Source organism: Amblyomma americanum, chromosome 5 (genome assembly GCF_052857255.1).
Source record: "Amblyomma americanum isolate KBUSLIRL-KWMA chromosome 5, ASM5285725v1, whole genome shotgun sequence".
NCBI classification, from domain to species: domain Eukaryota; kingdom Metazoa; phylum Arthropoda; class Arachnida; order Ixodida; family Ixodidae; genus Amblyomma; species Amblyomma americanum.
The window spans coordinates 137,731,522-137,750,990 of NC_135501.1; the positions used below are offsets into that span (position 1 = coordinate 137,731,522).

Consider the following 19,469-nt stretch of genomic DNA (forward strand, 5'->3'; position numbering starts at 1 on the left):
GGTGTCAAGTTGAAATGGTTCAAAAGGCAGCTTTAAATGCCAGCTCTTCAATTAGGAGCTGAGCTACGAGTGGTAACAGTATCCCAAATCAAGATAAAAACCAAAACAAGACATTCAAACCTAGGATAGGTGTTCCCAGAAATGAGTGCGACCAAGCACTAAGTAAACCTTGAAAGTGCACTCGCACACTTCCAATGTGGTGCCAACAGCAACCACAGAAAAACTCATTCAGAAAAAAAATTCCCTATTTCATTCACAGCCGCAACAGGAGACTTTCTTCAATAACCGAACTACACACTTTGTCCGGCATATCACGCTTGGGTTCAAGAAGACATCAAATCGACATGTTTTATAATCTTGCCCATGGTGCAGCTTACCTGAAGCTTAGTGACTACCAACTCTGACCAACTTACATGCTGTCACAAACGTGGCAGCATGTACGCATTTTAATGCCAAGTTTATATAAAGGTATTCAGCCCATGTGGTTTAAAATATGTACTTTAAGCTTTGGGATGAAGTTCTATGAGGCTTGTTTTGCTTGTATCTTTCTTTTCCGACCTTCAATGTGACACCTAGCAGTACAAAAGTAGGGGCATACTTGGCTCTTTTTTCTTTTTTTGGGGTATTTTTTCAGTGGCAAGGTAACCCCAACCAGAGCCAATACCAAAGTGACCTTCACCCCGCTGCGACAGGAAGGCCAAGTAGTGGCAAAGTGGCATGTGAACACGCGTGATGCTTGAGGAGCGAGGTGATTGGTGAACAAAAGACAGCGTCCACGAGGGTCTCCAGTGTCCGCCACTAAGCCTATAAAAAGAAGCCCAATTGTTACCACCTCCAGTCCGATCCTCGGGTGGGTAGAACTACCGCCGAGCACCCGGGGGGGCCCAAGCTGCTGACGACACCGTATCTCCCTTGATAACCCGCTCGCTGTTCTGGAAGGACCATCACCTTCGAGAACCGCTCTGTGTCGAGGTGAATGGACTGTCGCTGCGCTCCCGATCACCATATGGTTGTTTTTAACTACCCTTCAATTTGAACTTTTTGTTTCATTTTATTATTAATCTGTTTTCTTTAATTGTAACCGCTTCCACGTCTGCAATATGCATGTACTTCAGTGGCAGAGTGTAAACACTTGTCGACAGTACTGCGTTAGTAGCCGTCACTTCGTATTCATTGGTTAACGTAATGCCACGTTTGATCTGCCTGCATCCTGGATCCACTGTTTCTTAACCAACCGCTTGCAATTCACCGTCATCGCCAGTCATGCATCTCAAACTACTAGAGTAATCTCCGGGGTTCCCCAAGGATCGGTTCTTGCTCCATTACTCTTTTTAATCTTCATCAACGATTTGCCATCTGGTATTTTATCATCTGTCCGTCTCTTTGCGGATGACTGCGTCATTTATCGCCGCATCAACAATAGCAGTGATCAGGAATTATTACAGGATGACCTAAGCCGAATTCAGAAGTGGTGTTCCGACTGGCTAATGCAGCTCAACGTTTCTAAATGTAAGTTCATGCACATCTCACGTAAACGTTCGATTCTTCATTTTTCGTACTCCCTGAACTCCATAGCGCTGTCTCAAACTAATTCATACCGGTACCTCGGCATCGAGATAACAACCAACCTAGCCTGGGCTAATCACATCACGAAACTATGTGCTAGTGCCTCCAGATCACTCGGATTCATCAGGCGATCACTTTCCATGTCCACAGCAGCCACCAGACAACTAGCATATGAAACGTACATTCGAACTAAACTAGAATACGCCTCAACAATATGGAATCCTCACCAAGCCTACTTGATAGATCCACTCGAAGCCATCCAGAATTGGGCAGCACGCTTCATCACCTCACAGTATAAATCTCAGCTCAGCATCACAGCGTTGAAATCATCCCTCGGCATCAAGTCATTAACCTTTCGCAGAAAAACTTCAATTCTTTGTTTTTTTTTTTCACAAACTGTACTTTAACTTTCCAGCACTTCGAGAAAACCTTCTACGAGCTCCGGTACGATCATCTCGTCGTTTATTTAACTCCTTAAGCATACAGCGTTTGCACGGCTCCACCAATTATTTCAATAAATCTTTCCTTCCCAGTGCTATAGAAAGCTGGAATAACCTCCCCGAACACATTATCATTGAGACTAATCCTTCCAGATTCAGACAGCTCCTAATCGACCATCTCAACGACAAATAATTTTTTCCTGCACCCTATGCCAGCTTCCAAGCCCTGCTAACTGACCATCCTGTGCTACTTCCAAAGTTGCAATTTGTTTTTGTTTATATTTCTGCTACACTCTGTCATGACGTGATTATTTGAATTTGTTACTTCTGTCTTTTTTCGTCTTGTTCTACTTTTTTTTTCTACTCTATATTTTCTATATTTTTCTGTATTTTTATATTCCTTCTATATTTATATTCATTCTATTTATATTCATGTATGACGGCTGAACACCCCTGTACCACCCCCCCCTTATGTAATGTCCCTGACGGGACCCTTAAGGGTTAATAAATGATGATGTGTGTTTTCCTGACAATATATTTGCTGTTACCTGAATTCGTGGCTCTGCGTCGTTCACAACGCTGAACACAAGCCGGCTAACGCTGGGTGTCAAACTCCACCCACTTTTGCCTCGATTAGGGAAGGTTCCTCACATTTTTCCTAAGCTGTGACACAAATGTCCCGACAAAATGATTTGTCAGCTAATCTGCCGAGGAAACATGTTTCACTGCTCGTGACTGGAATAAGCTTCCTCTCGAAGTAGTGAACAAGATGTGTGTCAAAGCGTTCCCGGCAGCTGTCAACGTCATTGGTGTGTTTAAACGAGAGCATCTAGTTTGAAGTAACCTGTTCTTTTGCCTTGCCTGGTGTGCAGTACTCTATCATTATTATTATTATTATTATTTCAACGTTGTCACATATTTAAATATCACCCTAAGGCGAACAGTCTTGGCTGTTTTGCTAATAGCCCAGTAGTCAACGCTCTTCATATGGTGAAATTCTGAGGGTATTCACTGCCACAGTCCTGTTCTTTATGGAAAACACTTCCCACTATTTGGTTTCATTGCCTTGGCCTCTGTTCTGCTGATCGGTAATAAAATATAAAAAATTGGAGAACACTGCAGTCTGCTGCATTGAAACAATGCGAGAGCATTTGCTTTGAATGTCACCAACTTTTTTGCAAGTCATCGTTGTCACTTGGCACTTGTCACATGACTCTTGGATGACGTCAACTTTTTTTGCGAGTCATTACCGTCGTACGCACCATAATGCATTCAATTCGTGTCCCTCTAACATGCTTGAATAGCCGACCCTTTGTGGTGGTGTAGTATGTGTTGCGTGCCGCCTGGCACACAGAGGACCATTTCTTTTCTCAAATGGTCATTTTCATGCAGGCACAGACATGCTCTGCCGACAGGCCCTATTCCACGCCACTCATGAGATAAAGAATGCTTTTGCATTGATAAATGAAACAGGCAGCAAAGACTCACCTATCACTGGAATGTAGATACAAAAGGCTGCTTGCAGCTTGAGGAATGCTTTGCCCAGTTCGTAGACATTAACTTGAAGAACATCGCTGAGGTCCAGAAGCATGTCTGAGACGTTGCTTGTCAAGGAATGCCACAAGCATTGACAAAAAATTTTAAAAATATATAGTCCATGATCACAAGGTCACTCCAAAAAATACCATCGTCATCATGCAAACTATGCCCAATGCAGGACCAAAGGTGCAGTACCTGTCGTACTTTCATTATATGGCACTACATGGGACCATACAATCATCGCCAACATTTACATAGAAAAAGATAAAGTTGTCTTGGACACAGAAAGACTGACAGGACGGGTGCTTACTCCAACTTAGAGTGAGCGTGCATCCTGTCCGTCTTTCTGTGTGGTTTGTGTAAAACTTAGTGCTGTTTCTACCTTTGTTAGACAAAGGCCTCTCTCTTACCTCTCCAATTAACCCTGTCCTGTGGCCTCCTTATCCCCACAAACTTCTTAATCTCGTTTTTTTTTTTTTAGGTGCTCCGAGACTTTGGGTGGGATTAACTGGTGTATTCAGGGTGGAGAGGGTGGATTGTTGGCTCTGTTAGCCAGGATCAGGCTGCACTCCAGCCTGGCCTGGTTACTCAATTCCACCTACACCCATTTTCTTTTTAAATCCGAAAGAGAACTGCGGTGGCACTTGGATTTAACCTACAGGCCAATTGCATGCAAGGCAGATGCTTTACCTCTATGCCATCACTATCGGTTGAGAATAATGTGCTTACCTCTAGATGTCACCAAATTTTCACTTAGAAAGGTGTGCTCTGGCAGAGTATAAATAGTTTACAAGTTTTTACATGCTAAAGGAACACTGTGGGCTATGAAGCACGCAGTACTACAAAGTTCTAGATTAAAGGGACATTGTTAACAAACTGAAGTAAGCTTATACGAACTGGCTGCTGCATTTTATCGACAAAGAGGCCAATTTTGCTGTAAATGGAGCTGTGAAACAGACAGTTGGGGTTTGATGCCCCAGCGGCATCACCACCATAGCAATTTCTACAAGCAACTTCGTTGATATCAAGTACTTTTCTGCTTGCAGATCTCTGAGGCTATATCACAACGTCACCCACTTTCTTCAGCAATCAGAGTACACCTCCCGTCAAAAGTATACGGCCCAAACGGTTTGCGTGTGAGGCCTGCTGTATGCCTCGTTATACATCCTTGCAGTAATTTCTTGAAAGCAGAATGGGTTCGCATCCTCAATTCTCAAGCTTTGGACTGCTAGATGTGCTAGGGAGCCCCGCTAAACAGCTTAGAAGCAAACCCCTTGGGCTGTATAACTTTAAAGGGGACTATACATAATGCTCTCAACCATAACTGCCTCACTGAATGGTGGGCACCCAAACTATCCGACAGCCAAAAAACAAGACAGGACAGAGACCAGACGGGACAATGTGATACGTGAGCTAAGAGCTGAATTGAGAGCTATAAAAGATAGCCTACGAGGAATGAGAGAACTTAAAGATGAAATTCAGCAAGTACTGAAAGAGAACTGCGAACTGAAAGCAGAAAATGACAAACTCGCACGCAGGCTTGATGAGCTCGAGCAGTATCAGCGCTCCAACAACCTTGAGATCAACGGCATTCCACTGGATGGTGAACCGTTATATATTGTGCAAAAAATTGGTGTTATTGTTGGAGAGGAAATTACTGAACGGGACATTGACATATGCCATCATGTACCCACTGCATGCCATGATGAATCAAACGTTGTTCGGCTTGTCCGCAGAACTAAAAGGAACGCAATACTTAACAAGGCCAAGAAAGTCAGGATGGATGCAAAAAAACTTGGGTTTGAAATCTCCTCTCCTGTCTATGCAAATGAGCATCTGACAAGGTTTGGTAAACAGTTGCTTGGTGCGGCGATTAAGAGGAAGAAGGAGGTGCGATGGAAGTTTGTCTGGACCACTGGATGCAAGGTTTTCGCGCGAAAAGACGAGGGCTCTTCGGTCGTTAGGATCACTTGCATGGATGATCTCGAGAAGATGACAGCCAACGAAGAGTAGACAAACTGTCCTATATTTCTGCATGGCACGCATCCAAGATGGACACAGATATAAACTGCGAATACCATAATCTTGACTCTTTTAATTCATTTCTAGGCAGCCCGCAAAAATCGCCTGACAGTATTGCATATAAATGCTCGCAGTAATCGCAATAAGCAAGATAAACTGCATGATCTGTTGTCATCCTTTTAATTTTCAATTGATGTTCTACTTTTCTCTGAAACCTGGCTTTCAGTGGGCGAGTCTCCCCCGCAATTTGAACAATACAGGTATAATGGCTTAGTTCGTTCAAAAAATAAGGGAGGTGGTGTGGCCGTGTACGTGCTGCAGTCACAAAAACATGACGTCATATCGCAGTTTTCGATGGTCACAAATGATGTTGAATGCCTCACGATGCGGTTAGATGCAGCTGTGATTGTAGTATATCTATAGGCTACCAGCAGGGAACAAGTTACACTTTTTTGAACACATTAAAGCTCTTCTTCATTACCTCAGTAGTTCAGGGCTTCCCTTTGCAGTCATGGGTGACGTGAATATCGACGTGCTTTCTGACAACCCACCGGCGAGGCAACTGAACGAATTCCTCCTCTGCATGTGTGAACTTTATTACAAAAGCGACCCGACTCATGGTAGAATCTGCCACGCTACTAGATATCTGTATCAGTAATATGCATCCGCCCGGCAGTATTTCTGGATTATTAGCAGTAGATATAAGCGATCACCTACCAACATTTTGTTACATTCCACTTGCGCACGTTAAAAATAAAGAAAGAGAAATTAAAGAGTCACGCATTATAAACGACCGCGCTCTGGAAATCTTTCGCTCTCTTATCAGTACCGCTGACTGGCAACCTGTTCTAAGTGAAAAAGACCCGAACAAGTCGTATGATGTGTTTTTCGATAAACTTATGTGGTGCTACGATCAGTCTTTTCCAGTAAAGACGCAGGAGCGGCAAGAAAACCATGGATCAGCAAAGCTATATTGAAGATGATAAATAGAAAGAACAAGATGTACCACGCCTTTGTTAAATGTTGTGACCTGACAGAGTTTACTGAATACAAGAAGTATAGAAATATGGTAAGCTCGCTGGTAAAACAAGCGAAAACTCAGTATTATGAGCAACTATTTTCAAAAATAAGAAGGAATCCCCGAAAAATATGGAATGAAGTTAGAAGCCTAACCAATCAACAGAAACCATGTGTAGACTTGCATATTACAATGCCGAATGGCATCTTGTCTGGCTGTGCAGCTACACTCGCCATGAATAACTACTTTGTTTCTTGCTCTGAATGTACCGACCTTAACACAAAACAAAAAAATAACACAGCTACTAGTTGTGCTGACTTTGCAAATTCGATCATGTTAACTCCCGTGACACCTTCCGAAGTGAAACTTATAATTAATACGCTAAAAAACAATACAGCTGCTGGCTATGATGACATTTCATATGGACCGATAAAATATGTCGCTGATTTAATATCTATTCCTCTGGCTCATATCATGAATTGTATGTTCGAGATCGGTGTGTTTCCAGGCCGCTTAAAGACAGCACGCGTACACCCGATTTTTAAGGGTGGGAACAGCTATGCTTTGACTAACTACCGACCAATTTCAGTACTGCCGATCCTGTCCAAGCTTTTTGAACATGCCACCAACATCAGAATAAAAAACTTTTTCGACAAATATCATGTAATCAGTAATATGCAGTACGGATTTCAAAAAAACAAATCTACAGAATCAGCCCTGATTAACATAAAAAATGAGATAACAAATTTTGGACGTTTGGACTATTTCTAGATCTGCGTAAAGCATTTGATTCTGTGTGTCACAATGTCCTCCTAGTTAAACTGAATAGGTATGGGATCCGCAGAATACCACTACAATTAATAAAAAGCTATCTGTCAAACCGCTATCAATATGTCAGTTTTAATAAATATTCATCTCCAGTTCTGCCAGTTAAAAAAGGCGTTCCACAGGGATCTATTCTCGGGCCTTTGCTGTTCATAACATACGTAAATGATTTATGCTCTATTCCTAATACCCTGAAACTAATCATGTATGCAGATGATACAAACGTCTTTTTCTCTAGCCATTCACTCCCGGATATTGAACATGCTGTCAATAACTATTTGTTCCACCTGTCTACTTGGTTAAACACAAACAAATTATGCTTGAACATTGAGAAAACGAAATACATATTGTTTGCACCGCTAAACAAGCCCAGGAAATCTCCTATAGAAATTTTGTTTGATGGCAAAGAAATGGCTCAAGTCAAGGCCCAAAAATTTTTAGGCGTGAGGTTTGAAGAAAGCTTATCATGGAATTCTCATGTTAACAGCCTCATAGCTGACCTAAGTAAAACAATTGGCTGCCTCTTTAAGATTTGCCCACTCATCCCTCAATGGTTACGAACTGTACTTTATTACTCACTCTTTTACTCCAAGCTTTCCTACTGTGCTTTAGTCTGGGGTACCACTACAGGTCACAGTTACAAAAGATTAATTAGCCGCAAAAAAAAAGTGTTAAAATATTTGGGCAATATCACGGCCCACCGGAACTACTGCGGACAAGGCCGCTTTTCCTGAAATACAAAATGCTAAAGGCCAATCAAATTTATTATTTCAAATTTCTTCAGTACATAATGAAAGCGAAGCTTTACAGTGTAAAAAAATCCAATGCAGCTCCAGCATACACACTCCATAAGGAAACTTTACGGCCGCCAAAAATAAGAACGAATTATGGACGACAACATATTGAATACCAAACAGCTAACCTTCTAAATAAAATACAAGAATCAACAGATCTGAGTGCTAATGTCTCCAAAAACACGCTTAGAGCTCTGCTGCTGGAAAATAACTTAGAACTCACATAATCTGCCATGTTTCTGTCCCTAATTGCTATTTTTTTTAGGAGTGCATTATCATTTTGTATCCAGCTGTTGTTTTGTTATTATGATGTTGCAATTTTGTTGTTCCAAAGCTTGCAACAACCATGTTCAGAATTTTGTTATATTTGCAATCTTTGTACCAAGTATTTTGTGTCGACATGTACGAATTATTGTTTGTTGTATACTGTTATTTTTTCGTTACATGATTTATTTACTTTTTTTTCCCTTCTTATTTCCCCCAGAAGATTTTTGGTGTGAAACTTTTTTAAAGCTATGTTTAACGTTTGTGCCAAACTGTATGCGGGGCAAGAGCCATCGTCAGGCATTTCGCCTTTTGCTCTTGCTCCTCTTTCTGCATCAGAAAGAAACAGATAAATCAAATCAAATTAAATCAAATCACATTGCGTGAAGGAGAGATTGTTTAAAGAAACGATCAGGAAAAGTATATGACATGAAGAGGAGCACAAGGTATGAGCATGTACCATTCTGTAAGTGACACAGTCATAACTTGTTGCATCTCACAGGCTGCATCAGACCTTTACAAATGAAGATTATGTCTTAGTAGTACCTCAATATCTCACCGGTGTGGTAACACATCTAGGAGAAATCGTAAACAATTTGCAAGAAATTAATCTTGAAGAAAACAATACAAATAAATAAAGAACGCTATCTACATCAAAGAGGGTTCAAACTGCTCTCTTCAATGTCCAAAAATGCTGCGCTTTCCCCACTATATTCTGCAATCAGTGACTGAGGATGCATCTAATCATGTTATTATCCATTCTCATGAACTGCCATCTTTTTCTGCCACTGGGTGGCACTGCTCAACCAGAAGCTGTGGTGCTGTACCACTGCCGGCACAGGATCACGCAGTAGTAGCATTAGGCAAGTGGCGGCAAAAACTGCCCGCCTCAAGCTAGAGGGAAACAAGGCCTTTATAGTGGGGTTACACCGTCCACACATAGCCCATCAACCAGAGAACAGTGATCAGGGTAAGTGCTCAACAGCCAACACCTCGTTAGAGACACCAGCGGGAGAAAAAAAGAGGATACGAGGTGTGCCTTCTAAGCGGCAGACCATGTAGATGCACGCAGCCACCACGTGGGAGTGCCGCCGACCTCGCGTCAGGTGCTTCGCCAAAGCCATTTTGTAGAAGTTGAAGGCCATGTCGATGCAGTGCTGATTGAGGCGCAGCTGCTCGCACACCTGCGTAATCTTCTTGCGAGCTGCAAAGTGTGTAAGAGCGATGCAACCGTGAATCCTCATTCTTTGCCCACAATTTGTTCATGCAGTAATCTTAACGTGAGCTGGGTCCCTGCATCTCTGCTTTACTCTTCCCAACAATATCAGCCCAGCGCACACCAAGTTGTGCCTGCATTCACCACTTACGCACACTCTGCCGTGTCCATCTTTGTCACTTGGACCTCAACTACAGCTCCATCTTTGCTCTTTTGCCATTCCCCTGTCCTCTTTCCCAGCCTCACTCGACTGGACGCCCACATTCTTTTCTCCCCTTCCCCAGCGTAACCTCGTTGCAGTGAACCCCTCTTCTAGAGGAGGCAGTTATAGAGTTGCGCAACTCCTAGTTTTTCTCAATCCCCTTTCCTACTGTCCTCGTCCATCTAAGTATGTCAAATATCCTCAACATGCTGAACTACATCACAGGTTAGTTAGTTGGGAGTTTAATGGCGCAAGGGCGACTAAGGCCAATGAGCGCCAACAAAATTTTCAGGTTTGTGTAAGGTAAACTGACAGGATAATTATGCGCTGCATATCAAAAACTAGACTGAAAATCCAGTGCAAATGGCAGGAATGAAATAAATGGAATCTAAAATGACATAAATGCAGATTTGTGAGCTGGGTAAAAATATAAAATATAAATGGAAGTTAATGGCAGAGTTTTGCCATAAGCCAGAGGGCGAGGAGTTCCCTCCCACCGTGCTTGGCCACGGCACCCTCTCGTCAGTGCCACAGCACCCTTTTCAAAAGTTATGCTGACCAAAAATTACAACTTTATATGTTCATTAAAATTCAGATTCTATTTAAATAATACATGACGTCATCAAATAGTACGGTGGGAACATCACAGGTGAGTTAGTTGACTGACTTGTCCCACATGCCTTCAAAACACTACCAACATGGCACAGAGCCTCACTGATACATTAAAAAAAAAAGATGCGGGAAAAAACGTACTCTCTGGAAGAAAGTAAGGTCAAACTGCTTAATACTTCGACAAATGTCACCGCTGAATGAGGAACAAAGATGTTCATTGACATTTTCACTTAACAAAAAAAGTCGTTCAGCATTTCATGGCACAAGGTCTCAACAGCTCCTTCTCTGGTGCTTGCGGAATTCAGACCTCCATTTACGTTGTACTTAGAGCAGACGAAACTTTGCTATACACCCAGCCCGTTGACTGGAATGGTGAACGTAGCCAAAATCTCTGCTTCGTTGTTTTTTTTTTTTTTTGGATGCTTTGCCCCTTTGTTCTTGTGCACAGCGGGGAAGCTGCCGCGACTCTCGCAGAGTTGCTTGTCATGCTGCGTTCCCCAGACCCAGGCCGCACGTATGTAGCCGCACCACTGTAGTGTCCGGGTGCTTCACCCCATGGCCCTTATTCTCCGCTGCGTTTCTCCTCGTCATGGCGTGCCTCCGCACGAATGGTTAACCCGCATGTTAACACATCGTCATTTTTAAATGCTTCGCCCATTTGCACCACGGCATCGCGGGGAAGCCATCACGGCGAGTGACTGCCGCTGCATTGCAGGTTCAGCATGCTCATATGTTTTCACATCTGCTGTCGGTTGCTCATACAACTAAAAATTGTCAAAATTTTCAACGTAGTTGACTGGAAGTCGAGTTATCCGAGAAAATGTTAGTTACTTATATAGAGTTTAATGGCGCAAAAGCAACGAAGGCTATGATATGCCAAACATGGGGTTAAAGTGCCTTGTGTTAACGGTGAAGCTTTTGATATCTATAGTTCGTTTAAAATGCTGGCTTCCTTGAGAAATTCAAAAACACATGAAAAATCAACAAGTGCTTGATCACCTAAAAGCAACAGGGGGTGCGATGGGATGTACAATCACCAGCAAAAGTTTATGGGATCTGAGTGTGTGGAAAAAAATTATTCGTGGTCAGTCACGCAGGCCATTTGCTTAAAATGCATGAAAGTACTTGGGGCCCACATGTTCCATCCTCTGGTAACAATATAAGGCAACTGGGTAGCGAGGTGGAGCTGCAGCAAACGTTTTTCCAAGAAATTGCGTCCCGCAAACTTTTGCTGCCGGCAGTACTCATTGTAGAATGTTGTAAAAAATACTTTTTTCTTAGTTTTTCAAGTTATACAGAAGATATTAAAACGTGGTTTACTGTGAGTTCACCATCACACATTTTTCAGAGATCTCGAGATTCGTCTTGTATTGTCAGTAAGCAGTTGTGTGTAAGGTGTGTGCGTCCAATGCATAGTCAATATAAAATAACCTCTTCAAAATGTTTCTGATGACTACATGATTTCCAGTCTCCTAAAATGGGCATAACAGAATGCAGTGTGTTGTTTACTTCCTCTTCCCATGTAGCCTGCCACTTATTTCACAGTGTACTGCACAGTATCTTCAAACAATCTGCTTTCTCATTACCCACATTTCCAACATGGTTAGGGACACAGCAGAATCTAATGCTACGTTTTTGTGTAGTGACTTCAACTACAGACTGTTCTGCAATTAAACATGCGCAGTAGAATGCTCCTCACAGCTAAACTCGTGAATTGTTCGAGCTCAAATTACGCACAGATATGGCATTTGGTCGGCGGAATTGTTTTATACCACATTTCTTAGGGGTATTTGCCTGAATCAATAAGAAGGCCTCGTGTTTGCATCGTCTGTGACGACGACGGCGAAACAAAACGAGCCGCTCTCACAGCGACTGTACCGGTGGCGCCATCTCGTTGGTCAACCATGGAGATTAGGTGAAGGACGGGGGTCTTTTGCGGGAAGCTTGAAGACTCTTCAGCAACTGCTTTATCAGCGATCACAAAAGGTTTAGTTTGGCCAAAACTGCACTAAGTTTGAAGACTTTCGCCGTACAGCATCGTCAAACCTCCAGCAAAGCACTCCCCTACTGCCTCTGCTGAATCTCCACGGCCGACAAAGGAGATTCCACGGCCTTTTTCGTTTCGTCGCCGCCGCAGACAATGAGAACATCCAACTTTTTCTTACTGATTCAGGCAAGTACCCTGAACAAATGTGGTATAAAACAATTCTGCTGACCAAACGCCATTTCTGTGCAAAATTTGAGCTCAAACAATTCACCAGTTTAGCTGTGCGGTGCATTCCACTGTGCACGTTTAATTGTAGAACACACTGTATATTATGTATAATGTTTCCTATTAAGGGTTCAGCTGGGAACATAATTGAAAGCAAAAACAGTAGATCTATGGGAAACTTTTATTGCTCACAATTTTGAGCGTACGAACCGAGAACGCACCAATGAGGTTTTACCATAGATTGTAGACGAGTTAATGATAGACTGAAATACGGTTGGAATACTGCTTCTGTGACCTATCAACCGTCAGCAACAGATACCACAAAAATCAGTGACAGCGCTCTACTCAAAAAAAGAACTTCGAAAGCCAAGTTCAAAAGTCAGCTTAAGACTTAACACAGGGTGAAATTTATAATGGTCTAGACCTCTCCAATCATGTCCACTTTTTTGTGGTGCAAAAAGCTGCTGTTTCCATTCGTGAATCTGCACTTGAAGGAACGAATCCGCAGTGACAGGTCCACTCAAATAGTTATATTTTATTTCAAGGCAAAAAAGTACTTTTTATCTCCACAGGACTGGAATCGCTCCCCTTTCACCTCTTTCCCTTTTTTTTTCTTTTTTCCTTTAGTGCAGCTAAGTGTAGGCGCCATTCACAATGCCACTTGTGCCAGTGCTCATACGCTGACCAGCTAAGCTTGTGAAGCATGACACCATGCAATCGTACACAGCATTCAGTACCCAGTAATCACGCCTATTAACTGATAAGAGCTGAAGCTTAAAAGAGGGTGCAGTGCCAAATTTGTGCGATGCAAAATTTTCCTTGCTTCTTTCATACTTTGCAGCCCACTGCGCAATGTGCAGAGTCGACTGTGCTTGAACTGCACGGTTCACCAACATTTCCGAGCATGGAATGCTTTTGGAGTCGCAAGATCAAAAATCCTATGACAGCTGGTCACCTAGCAGGCTCCATCACAAAGCATTCTATGCTATGCCCCAACATTGCTCTGCTTCATGTAGCATATTTGCATTTTGTTCTCGAGACGTAAGCATAAAAACTGCTCTAGCCACACATAAAAATTAAGTACAAGCAAGGCACTATGATCCAAATTCATGTGCTTCCTTCCCAAAAGTATTTCATCATCTCAAGAAAAAGTTCTACAACAAAAAGTACTTTGCTCGTAACGCACTGGGTACTGTTATTTCGAACAACTAATTGATGAAGCAAACCACCACGGTTGCTCTTCACATCAAAATCAACTCCCACAAGACGAAAAAAAAATAGGAGGGGACACTTTAAGCTCAGCCTTAAGGGTATGATGCAATAGCGGAATGAGTTAATTCTCATATATGCAAAATTGCTAGATTCATAGATTCCTGGGAGTCCTCATACCACTCCTGGCACAATGGTGCTGCAGTTAAGCGATGTGCCACTGCCCTGCGATGGCAGATGCTGCCACTGGTGGGCCTAGTGCGACCCAGGTCCCGAGCGACCAATCATTAACATAACTGCCACCTGCCATGGTGGACAGGTTGTGATGATGCCACAAAGTCACATGACCTAGGTGCTTCTCTGGGAATTTTTCGTGGCTTTCTCGCTCACGGTCAACGACGCCGACGCTGGATACGCACCACTTAACGCTGTCGCGTTGAAGCCTAACTTTGGCAAAATATGCATGCCCATGTTCTGGAATGATAATCTATCAATCTATGACAGACAGGCCTAGACTTGTTCCAGTTCACTTCCCACCTGCTCTTGGCATCCCCCCCCTCTCTCTCCTCCTCCCCCCCCCCCCCCTCTCTTAGCAGCACTAAAACACATATCCACATAAGCTGCACAGCACTGCCACCAACCTTTCATGAGAGTGAGTTCACGAGACTCTTTTCCCGTTCCGTGGTGAAATCCAGGCAGGCTTCGGCTCGGCCCCCCTGCATGGTGGAAGGAACAGTGCCAATTGAAATGCACATGCTTTACAAAGCAGGCAATGCATTTGTATATTAAGGATGCCATCACAAGAAAACGGTGGCTGCAAGGACAAGTGCTGCAGCTTTGCACATTTGCTGGTGACAGCCAGGAATAAGGACTTCAGCTGGAGCTTTCTAAAAAGTTGGCTGCATGGAGGAGGAGGAAGACGCTCTCAGGAAGAAATGGCACACGCATTCCTCCATTATATCCAACACCTACACACAAGTAAAGCAGACTCTGATAAACAAAGGCTGTCGCCAGTACAGTCTAACACAATTTGAAGGTGATCACTTCAGGCTTAATGTAGCGCAGATTAAACTGCCCTAACACAGTTTATTTAAACAAGGGCGCTGCAATGAATATGTGAGCTAGATATATAGCTAAAGGATTCCTCTATCCTGCACCGTCATGTATGTAGCAGACTAAGCGACCGTCATGCCAAGAAAAAGTTATTGGTCCGTTTCAGCTGGAACGAATGTGACAGTATTCAAATTGCGCCAGAGTGTCCAATAATTTTTAAGTACAGCGAGGAAGTCCCAATCTTTTCTTCCATTGTTCCAACCATATTCATAAATGTTTACTGAGTAGTTCTCCTGTCAAAGGAAAGAGGCTTGTGGAACTGTGCCATGTCTGACACACAAGTTTTAGGGGGCAACGGGGGCAACTTTGGCTTGTGAATGGTAACAGTGTATTTCTACTGACATATATACAATGGGTACGTAACACGTGCATGCCAAGATGCAATAGACATGTGTTTTTGTTTTGGTACCTGACCAGAAATTTTTTGCAGGACTGACAAAATGCAAGAATGAAGTGAAAAGGGGACGATGTCGCTGTGTTTCAGATTGAACAGTCCAAAGACTGTCCAAATATTATTTATTGATTTATTTATTTATTTATTTATTTATTTATTTATTTATTTATTTATTACTAATGTTGTTGTTCAATGCTGTCCACATTTAAATTTCGTTCAAAGATGTCAGGTGTCTCATCTTAGAAAGCATAAAAAGGAGATAATTTACAAAATGCAAAAGCAACAACAATCAATATTTAAACCAACATTAATGCAACAGGGATGGTGACCTGCATAAACCCAGGCCGAAGCAGAGTGCCAACAGAATGCATGCAGTTTCTAAGTGGTGAAGTGGCACATACCATCCATGGAGATGAGTTGGCCGACGGCCCGTGAGCCGCCATGAGCATTCTCTTCAAACTGGATCTCCGAGACAATGATGCTGTTCTCAAGCACCGAACCACACCCCGTACAGACGGCATCGCCCCGGGCGGGATCTGTGTCAATTTCGCTGCAGCCGCAGTGCTGGCATGCCTTGGTCGACGACATGGCTGCGCAACGCTACGCCTCCCTACACCTGAAATAAAACAAGAAGCACAAAGTGAGAAAATTGACAAAGTCACAGAAAAAGCTACGGTACCTCACAGAAGCCAAAATGCATGGTGTGCACGCACGCACATGCGTAGTCGTGATAAATGAAAGCCACAGTAACTGCCTCACTCAGGGTGGACACCCGAACCATGCCTTGGGGGGGAGGGGTGAAGGAATGGGTCAAAGGACAGAGAGGGAAAAAGCAAAAGCAACCATATTGAACAACTCTGGATTACTTCTTATCATGCTGCGGTTCAACAAGGCCACTTCTGCATGCTGCGGTGGCCAAGATCTGGTCCCATTACCTTGTGCTCAGTAGCCAAATGGCCACAGCCATTGTCACCTTGGTGGGCATGGTTGGCTGTCCTCACAGGTACTTCAGAACTATTATAAATGAAAACGTAGCATATGGACGGGACGTAGAAGGGCGAAGACAGGACGATTGCTACACTTACAACTGAAATGAATGAAATGCGACAATAAACCACACCCCATCGCAGAGGAACAACACGCATGCGCATAACATAAAACAAGGTAAAAACAAACTGATAATCTTAAAACGTGGAAAAAGATAAAAAAGGAGAAAAGAGAAGGAGCGATAGATAATAAAAGGTGCTAAGAAAACTCAAGTGCGTTTTAAAAACTTCAATTCCTTCTCCATCAGATACACAGATGCGGTACTAATGCACGTACCTTCACTACATTTCGAAATTTCTGGGCTTCCAAGATTTCCCTAGCCAATTGGGTTTTACCACGCCCTACAATCTTAGTACTATTAAGCAGGGGAAAACAACCATTGCACTTCTTGCAATGCACTGGTAAGTGTTCTTCAGTTTGTTGGCGAAGTGAAGAGGCATGTTCACCCAGCCTCACGTTTAGACACCTGCCCGTCTGCCCAACGTACACAGACCCACATCGGAGAGGGAACTCATAAACAATATCTGTTGCGCATGAGACGTACGGTTTTCTATGTTTTGTGCCACAACCTGGTTCTCTTTCCCTCTCTCGATCTGCTAAAGCACATAGCATTGCCAGCTTGAGGGGCGTAGAAAACACGACGTCAACCCCAACTTTTGCTGCCACTCTCTTCAAGTTGTGGGAGAGCCTGTGTACATATGGCATAACTTCAAACTTCCTATTCTTCAGGTCACCTGGTGTGATACGACGTAACAGAAGCTCTTGTTTTTCTTTTAGCAGTTTCTTTCTGAGAGCATCTGCAACTGCCACAAGAACATCGGCAGGGAAGCCTGCTTCCTTAAGTCTCTCGACCTGAATGTCAAAACTTCTTCCCACTCTATGAGGGCATGACTTTATAAGTGCTGACCTAAAACATGTAGCTGCTATGCCTCGCTTTATGTGCTTCTTCCCATTCGAAGCTCATTGATGCAACGCCCCGTCTGCCCGATATATATTTGTCCGCATGACATTGGGATTTTATACACAACCTCTTCTGCGCATGGCACATACATTGTTTCGTGCTTAACCCCACAAGTTGTTTCAGATTCTTCTCGTTGTTCAGCCTTTCTTTCCAAAACAGCACAAACCCTTTTAAGTTTCTTGGGTGCTGAAAAAACCACCCCTACGCCATACCTTTTTGCCACATTTTTAAGATTATGTGACATACGGTGTATGTATGGGAGAATGGCAAACTTTTTCCTTTCCTTCTCTTTTCCCGGACTACTGACCAAAGATGGATTCCTAAGCTTTTTGGCTACCTTGTTACAGCCCAATAACATAACACCATCCGGATATCCAGCTTCCTTCAACCTTTTAATTTGTTCGTTGAAGCTGTTGGTTACCCTATGGATACAAGATTTTGATAATGAGGACAAAAGAGATGAGACCACAATTCCACTCTGTCCGCGTCGTTGCGCTGTTTTCCACCAATATGTACCACCAACTCGCCCGTTTGGCTATTGTGGTTTATTGTCGCATTTCATTCATTTCAGTTGTAAGTGTAGCAATCGTCCTGTCTTCGCCCTTCTACGTCCCGTCCATATGCTACGTTTTCATTTATAATATGTCCGACCAACTGGCCCCTCAGTATACTCTGTTAAACTTCAGAACTACAACAAATGCTAAAACTAAACCATTAACGTCAGTATAGGAAACCTACATAAGCAAGGCTGCAAGAAATACACTATAATGTGCACTTTCAGGACTCGGGATGACAGTGCTGCGACCAAGTGTTTTTGATAACCACAGTGATGGCCTAGTGGTTTGAGCATCTTCCTCAAATATAGTGGGAGACAGGTGTGTGTGTGTGTGTGGGGGGGGGGGGGCAATGCCCAGCACTGCAGGTTACCTTCTGGTTTTCCAGCCATTATATGCTTTCCCCCAGCTTGGCGCCTGGCTTTTATAGGGTGATTTATTACAAAAATAGCTCAGTGCAAGCAGACCAAAGATGCATTAGCAGTGGCATTCTTTAACCAACTTGGCCTGCCCTTGTACCATCAAATCATGATCATAATCGACTAGCGTTCTTGTTGCTAGAATGACTGTTCTTTACAACAAGCTTTTACCATTCAGAGCTTTCATGTCTGCTTTCATGAGGTCCCATCACAGATGCTTGTTTTGCAGGAGATTTATTTACTTCACAACAAAAACATTGGAGGCCACTTTGTGACCCAAATAGGAGCAGATACAGCGTGCATACAATGCATACAGATTATTGCCAATGCATTCAAAGAAGAGCTAAATTCTGGCAATAAAATCAATACCTAATTTCAAGTTGGAACCAGCTGCAAACTGCTGAAAACAAACAGCAAGCATCATTCTTGTAAATGAATAGACGGTGTTTTATGGAAACACATGTATATTTAGACATGACTATATTCGCAGCCAGAACATTGAACTAAAAGGCTGTTTCTGAAAGAAAGCACCAAATTATACATTATTAGCAAAGTGTGCTCTCATTAATATGCACTTGCCTAATTCAGTTAATTATAATGGAAGGTAGGGAAGATTGGTTGGTATTCATGATAAAAGTTTGGTTTATGGGGGTTTAAGTCCTAAAGTGGCTCAGGCTATGTGAGATACTCTAGTGAAGGGCTGTAGAAATTTCAATCACCTGGGGTTATTTAATGTCCACTGACATAGCATAGCACACAGGCCTCTAGCATTTTGACTCCATCGAAATGCGATCGCCGCAGCTGGGATGGAACCCGTGTCTTTCAGGTCAGCAGCCGAGCGCCATAACCAATGAGTCCCCGCGGCAGCTATGACGAAAAATAGTATGTCCTTGCTGCATCAGGGAACCGTATAAACTACCTCTAACAAGTAAGGCTCCGTACATATATGGCAAATGGGGTGTCATAACAATGCAGTGTGCATAAAGCATTAACTGAGCATAAAATGTCACTAAAAGGGGACTTGCTTGCTCCCCTGCTTGTACGCTGTTGTACTACTTACCT

The 19,469-nt window shown here is 43.0% G+C and overlaps 1 protein-coding gene across 2 annotated transcripts in view; it reads right to left on the reverse strand.

Moving 5' to 3' along the window:
- Brf (Brf RNA polymerase III subunit) overlaps nt 1-19,469 on the reverse strand; it is a 62,358-nt gene that overhangs the window by 39,681 nt on the left and 3,208 nt on the right. For both annotated transcript variants that reach the window (XM_077665404.1, XM_077665403.1), the window contains exons 2-5: nt 15,828-16,042; nt 14,561-14,635; nt 9,499-9,672; nt 3,495-3,599 (exon numbers count right to left, since the gene is read on the reverse strand). In XM_077665404.1, the coding sequence (XP_077521530.1) occupies nt 3,495-3,599; nt 9,499-9,672; nt 14,561-14,635; nt 15,828-16,014 (541 nt within the window). In that variant the 5' untranslated portion in view covers nt 16,015-16,042. The remainder of the gene's footprint in view (nt 1-3,494; nt 3,600-9,498; nt 9,673-14,560; nt 14,636-15,827; nt 16,043-19,469) is intronic.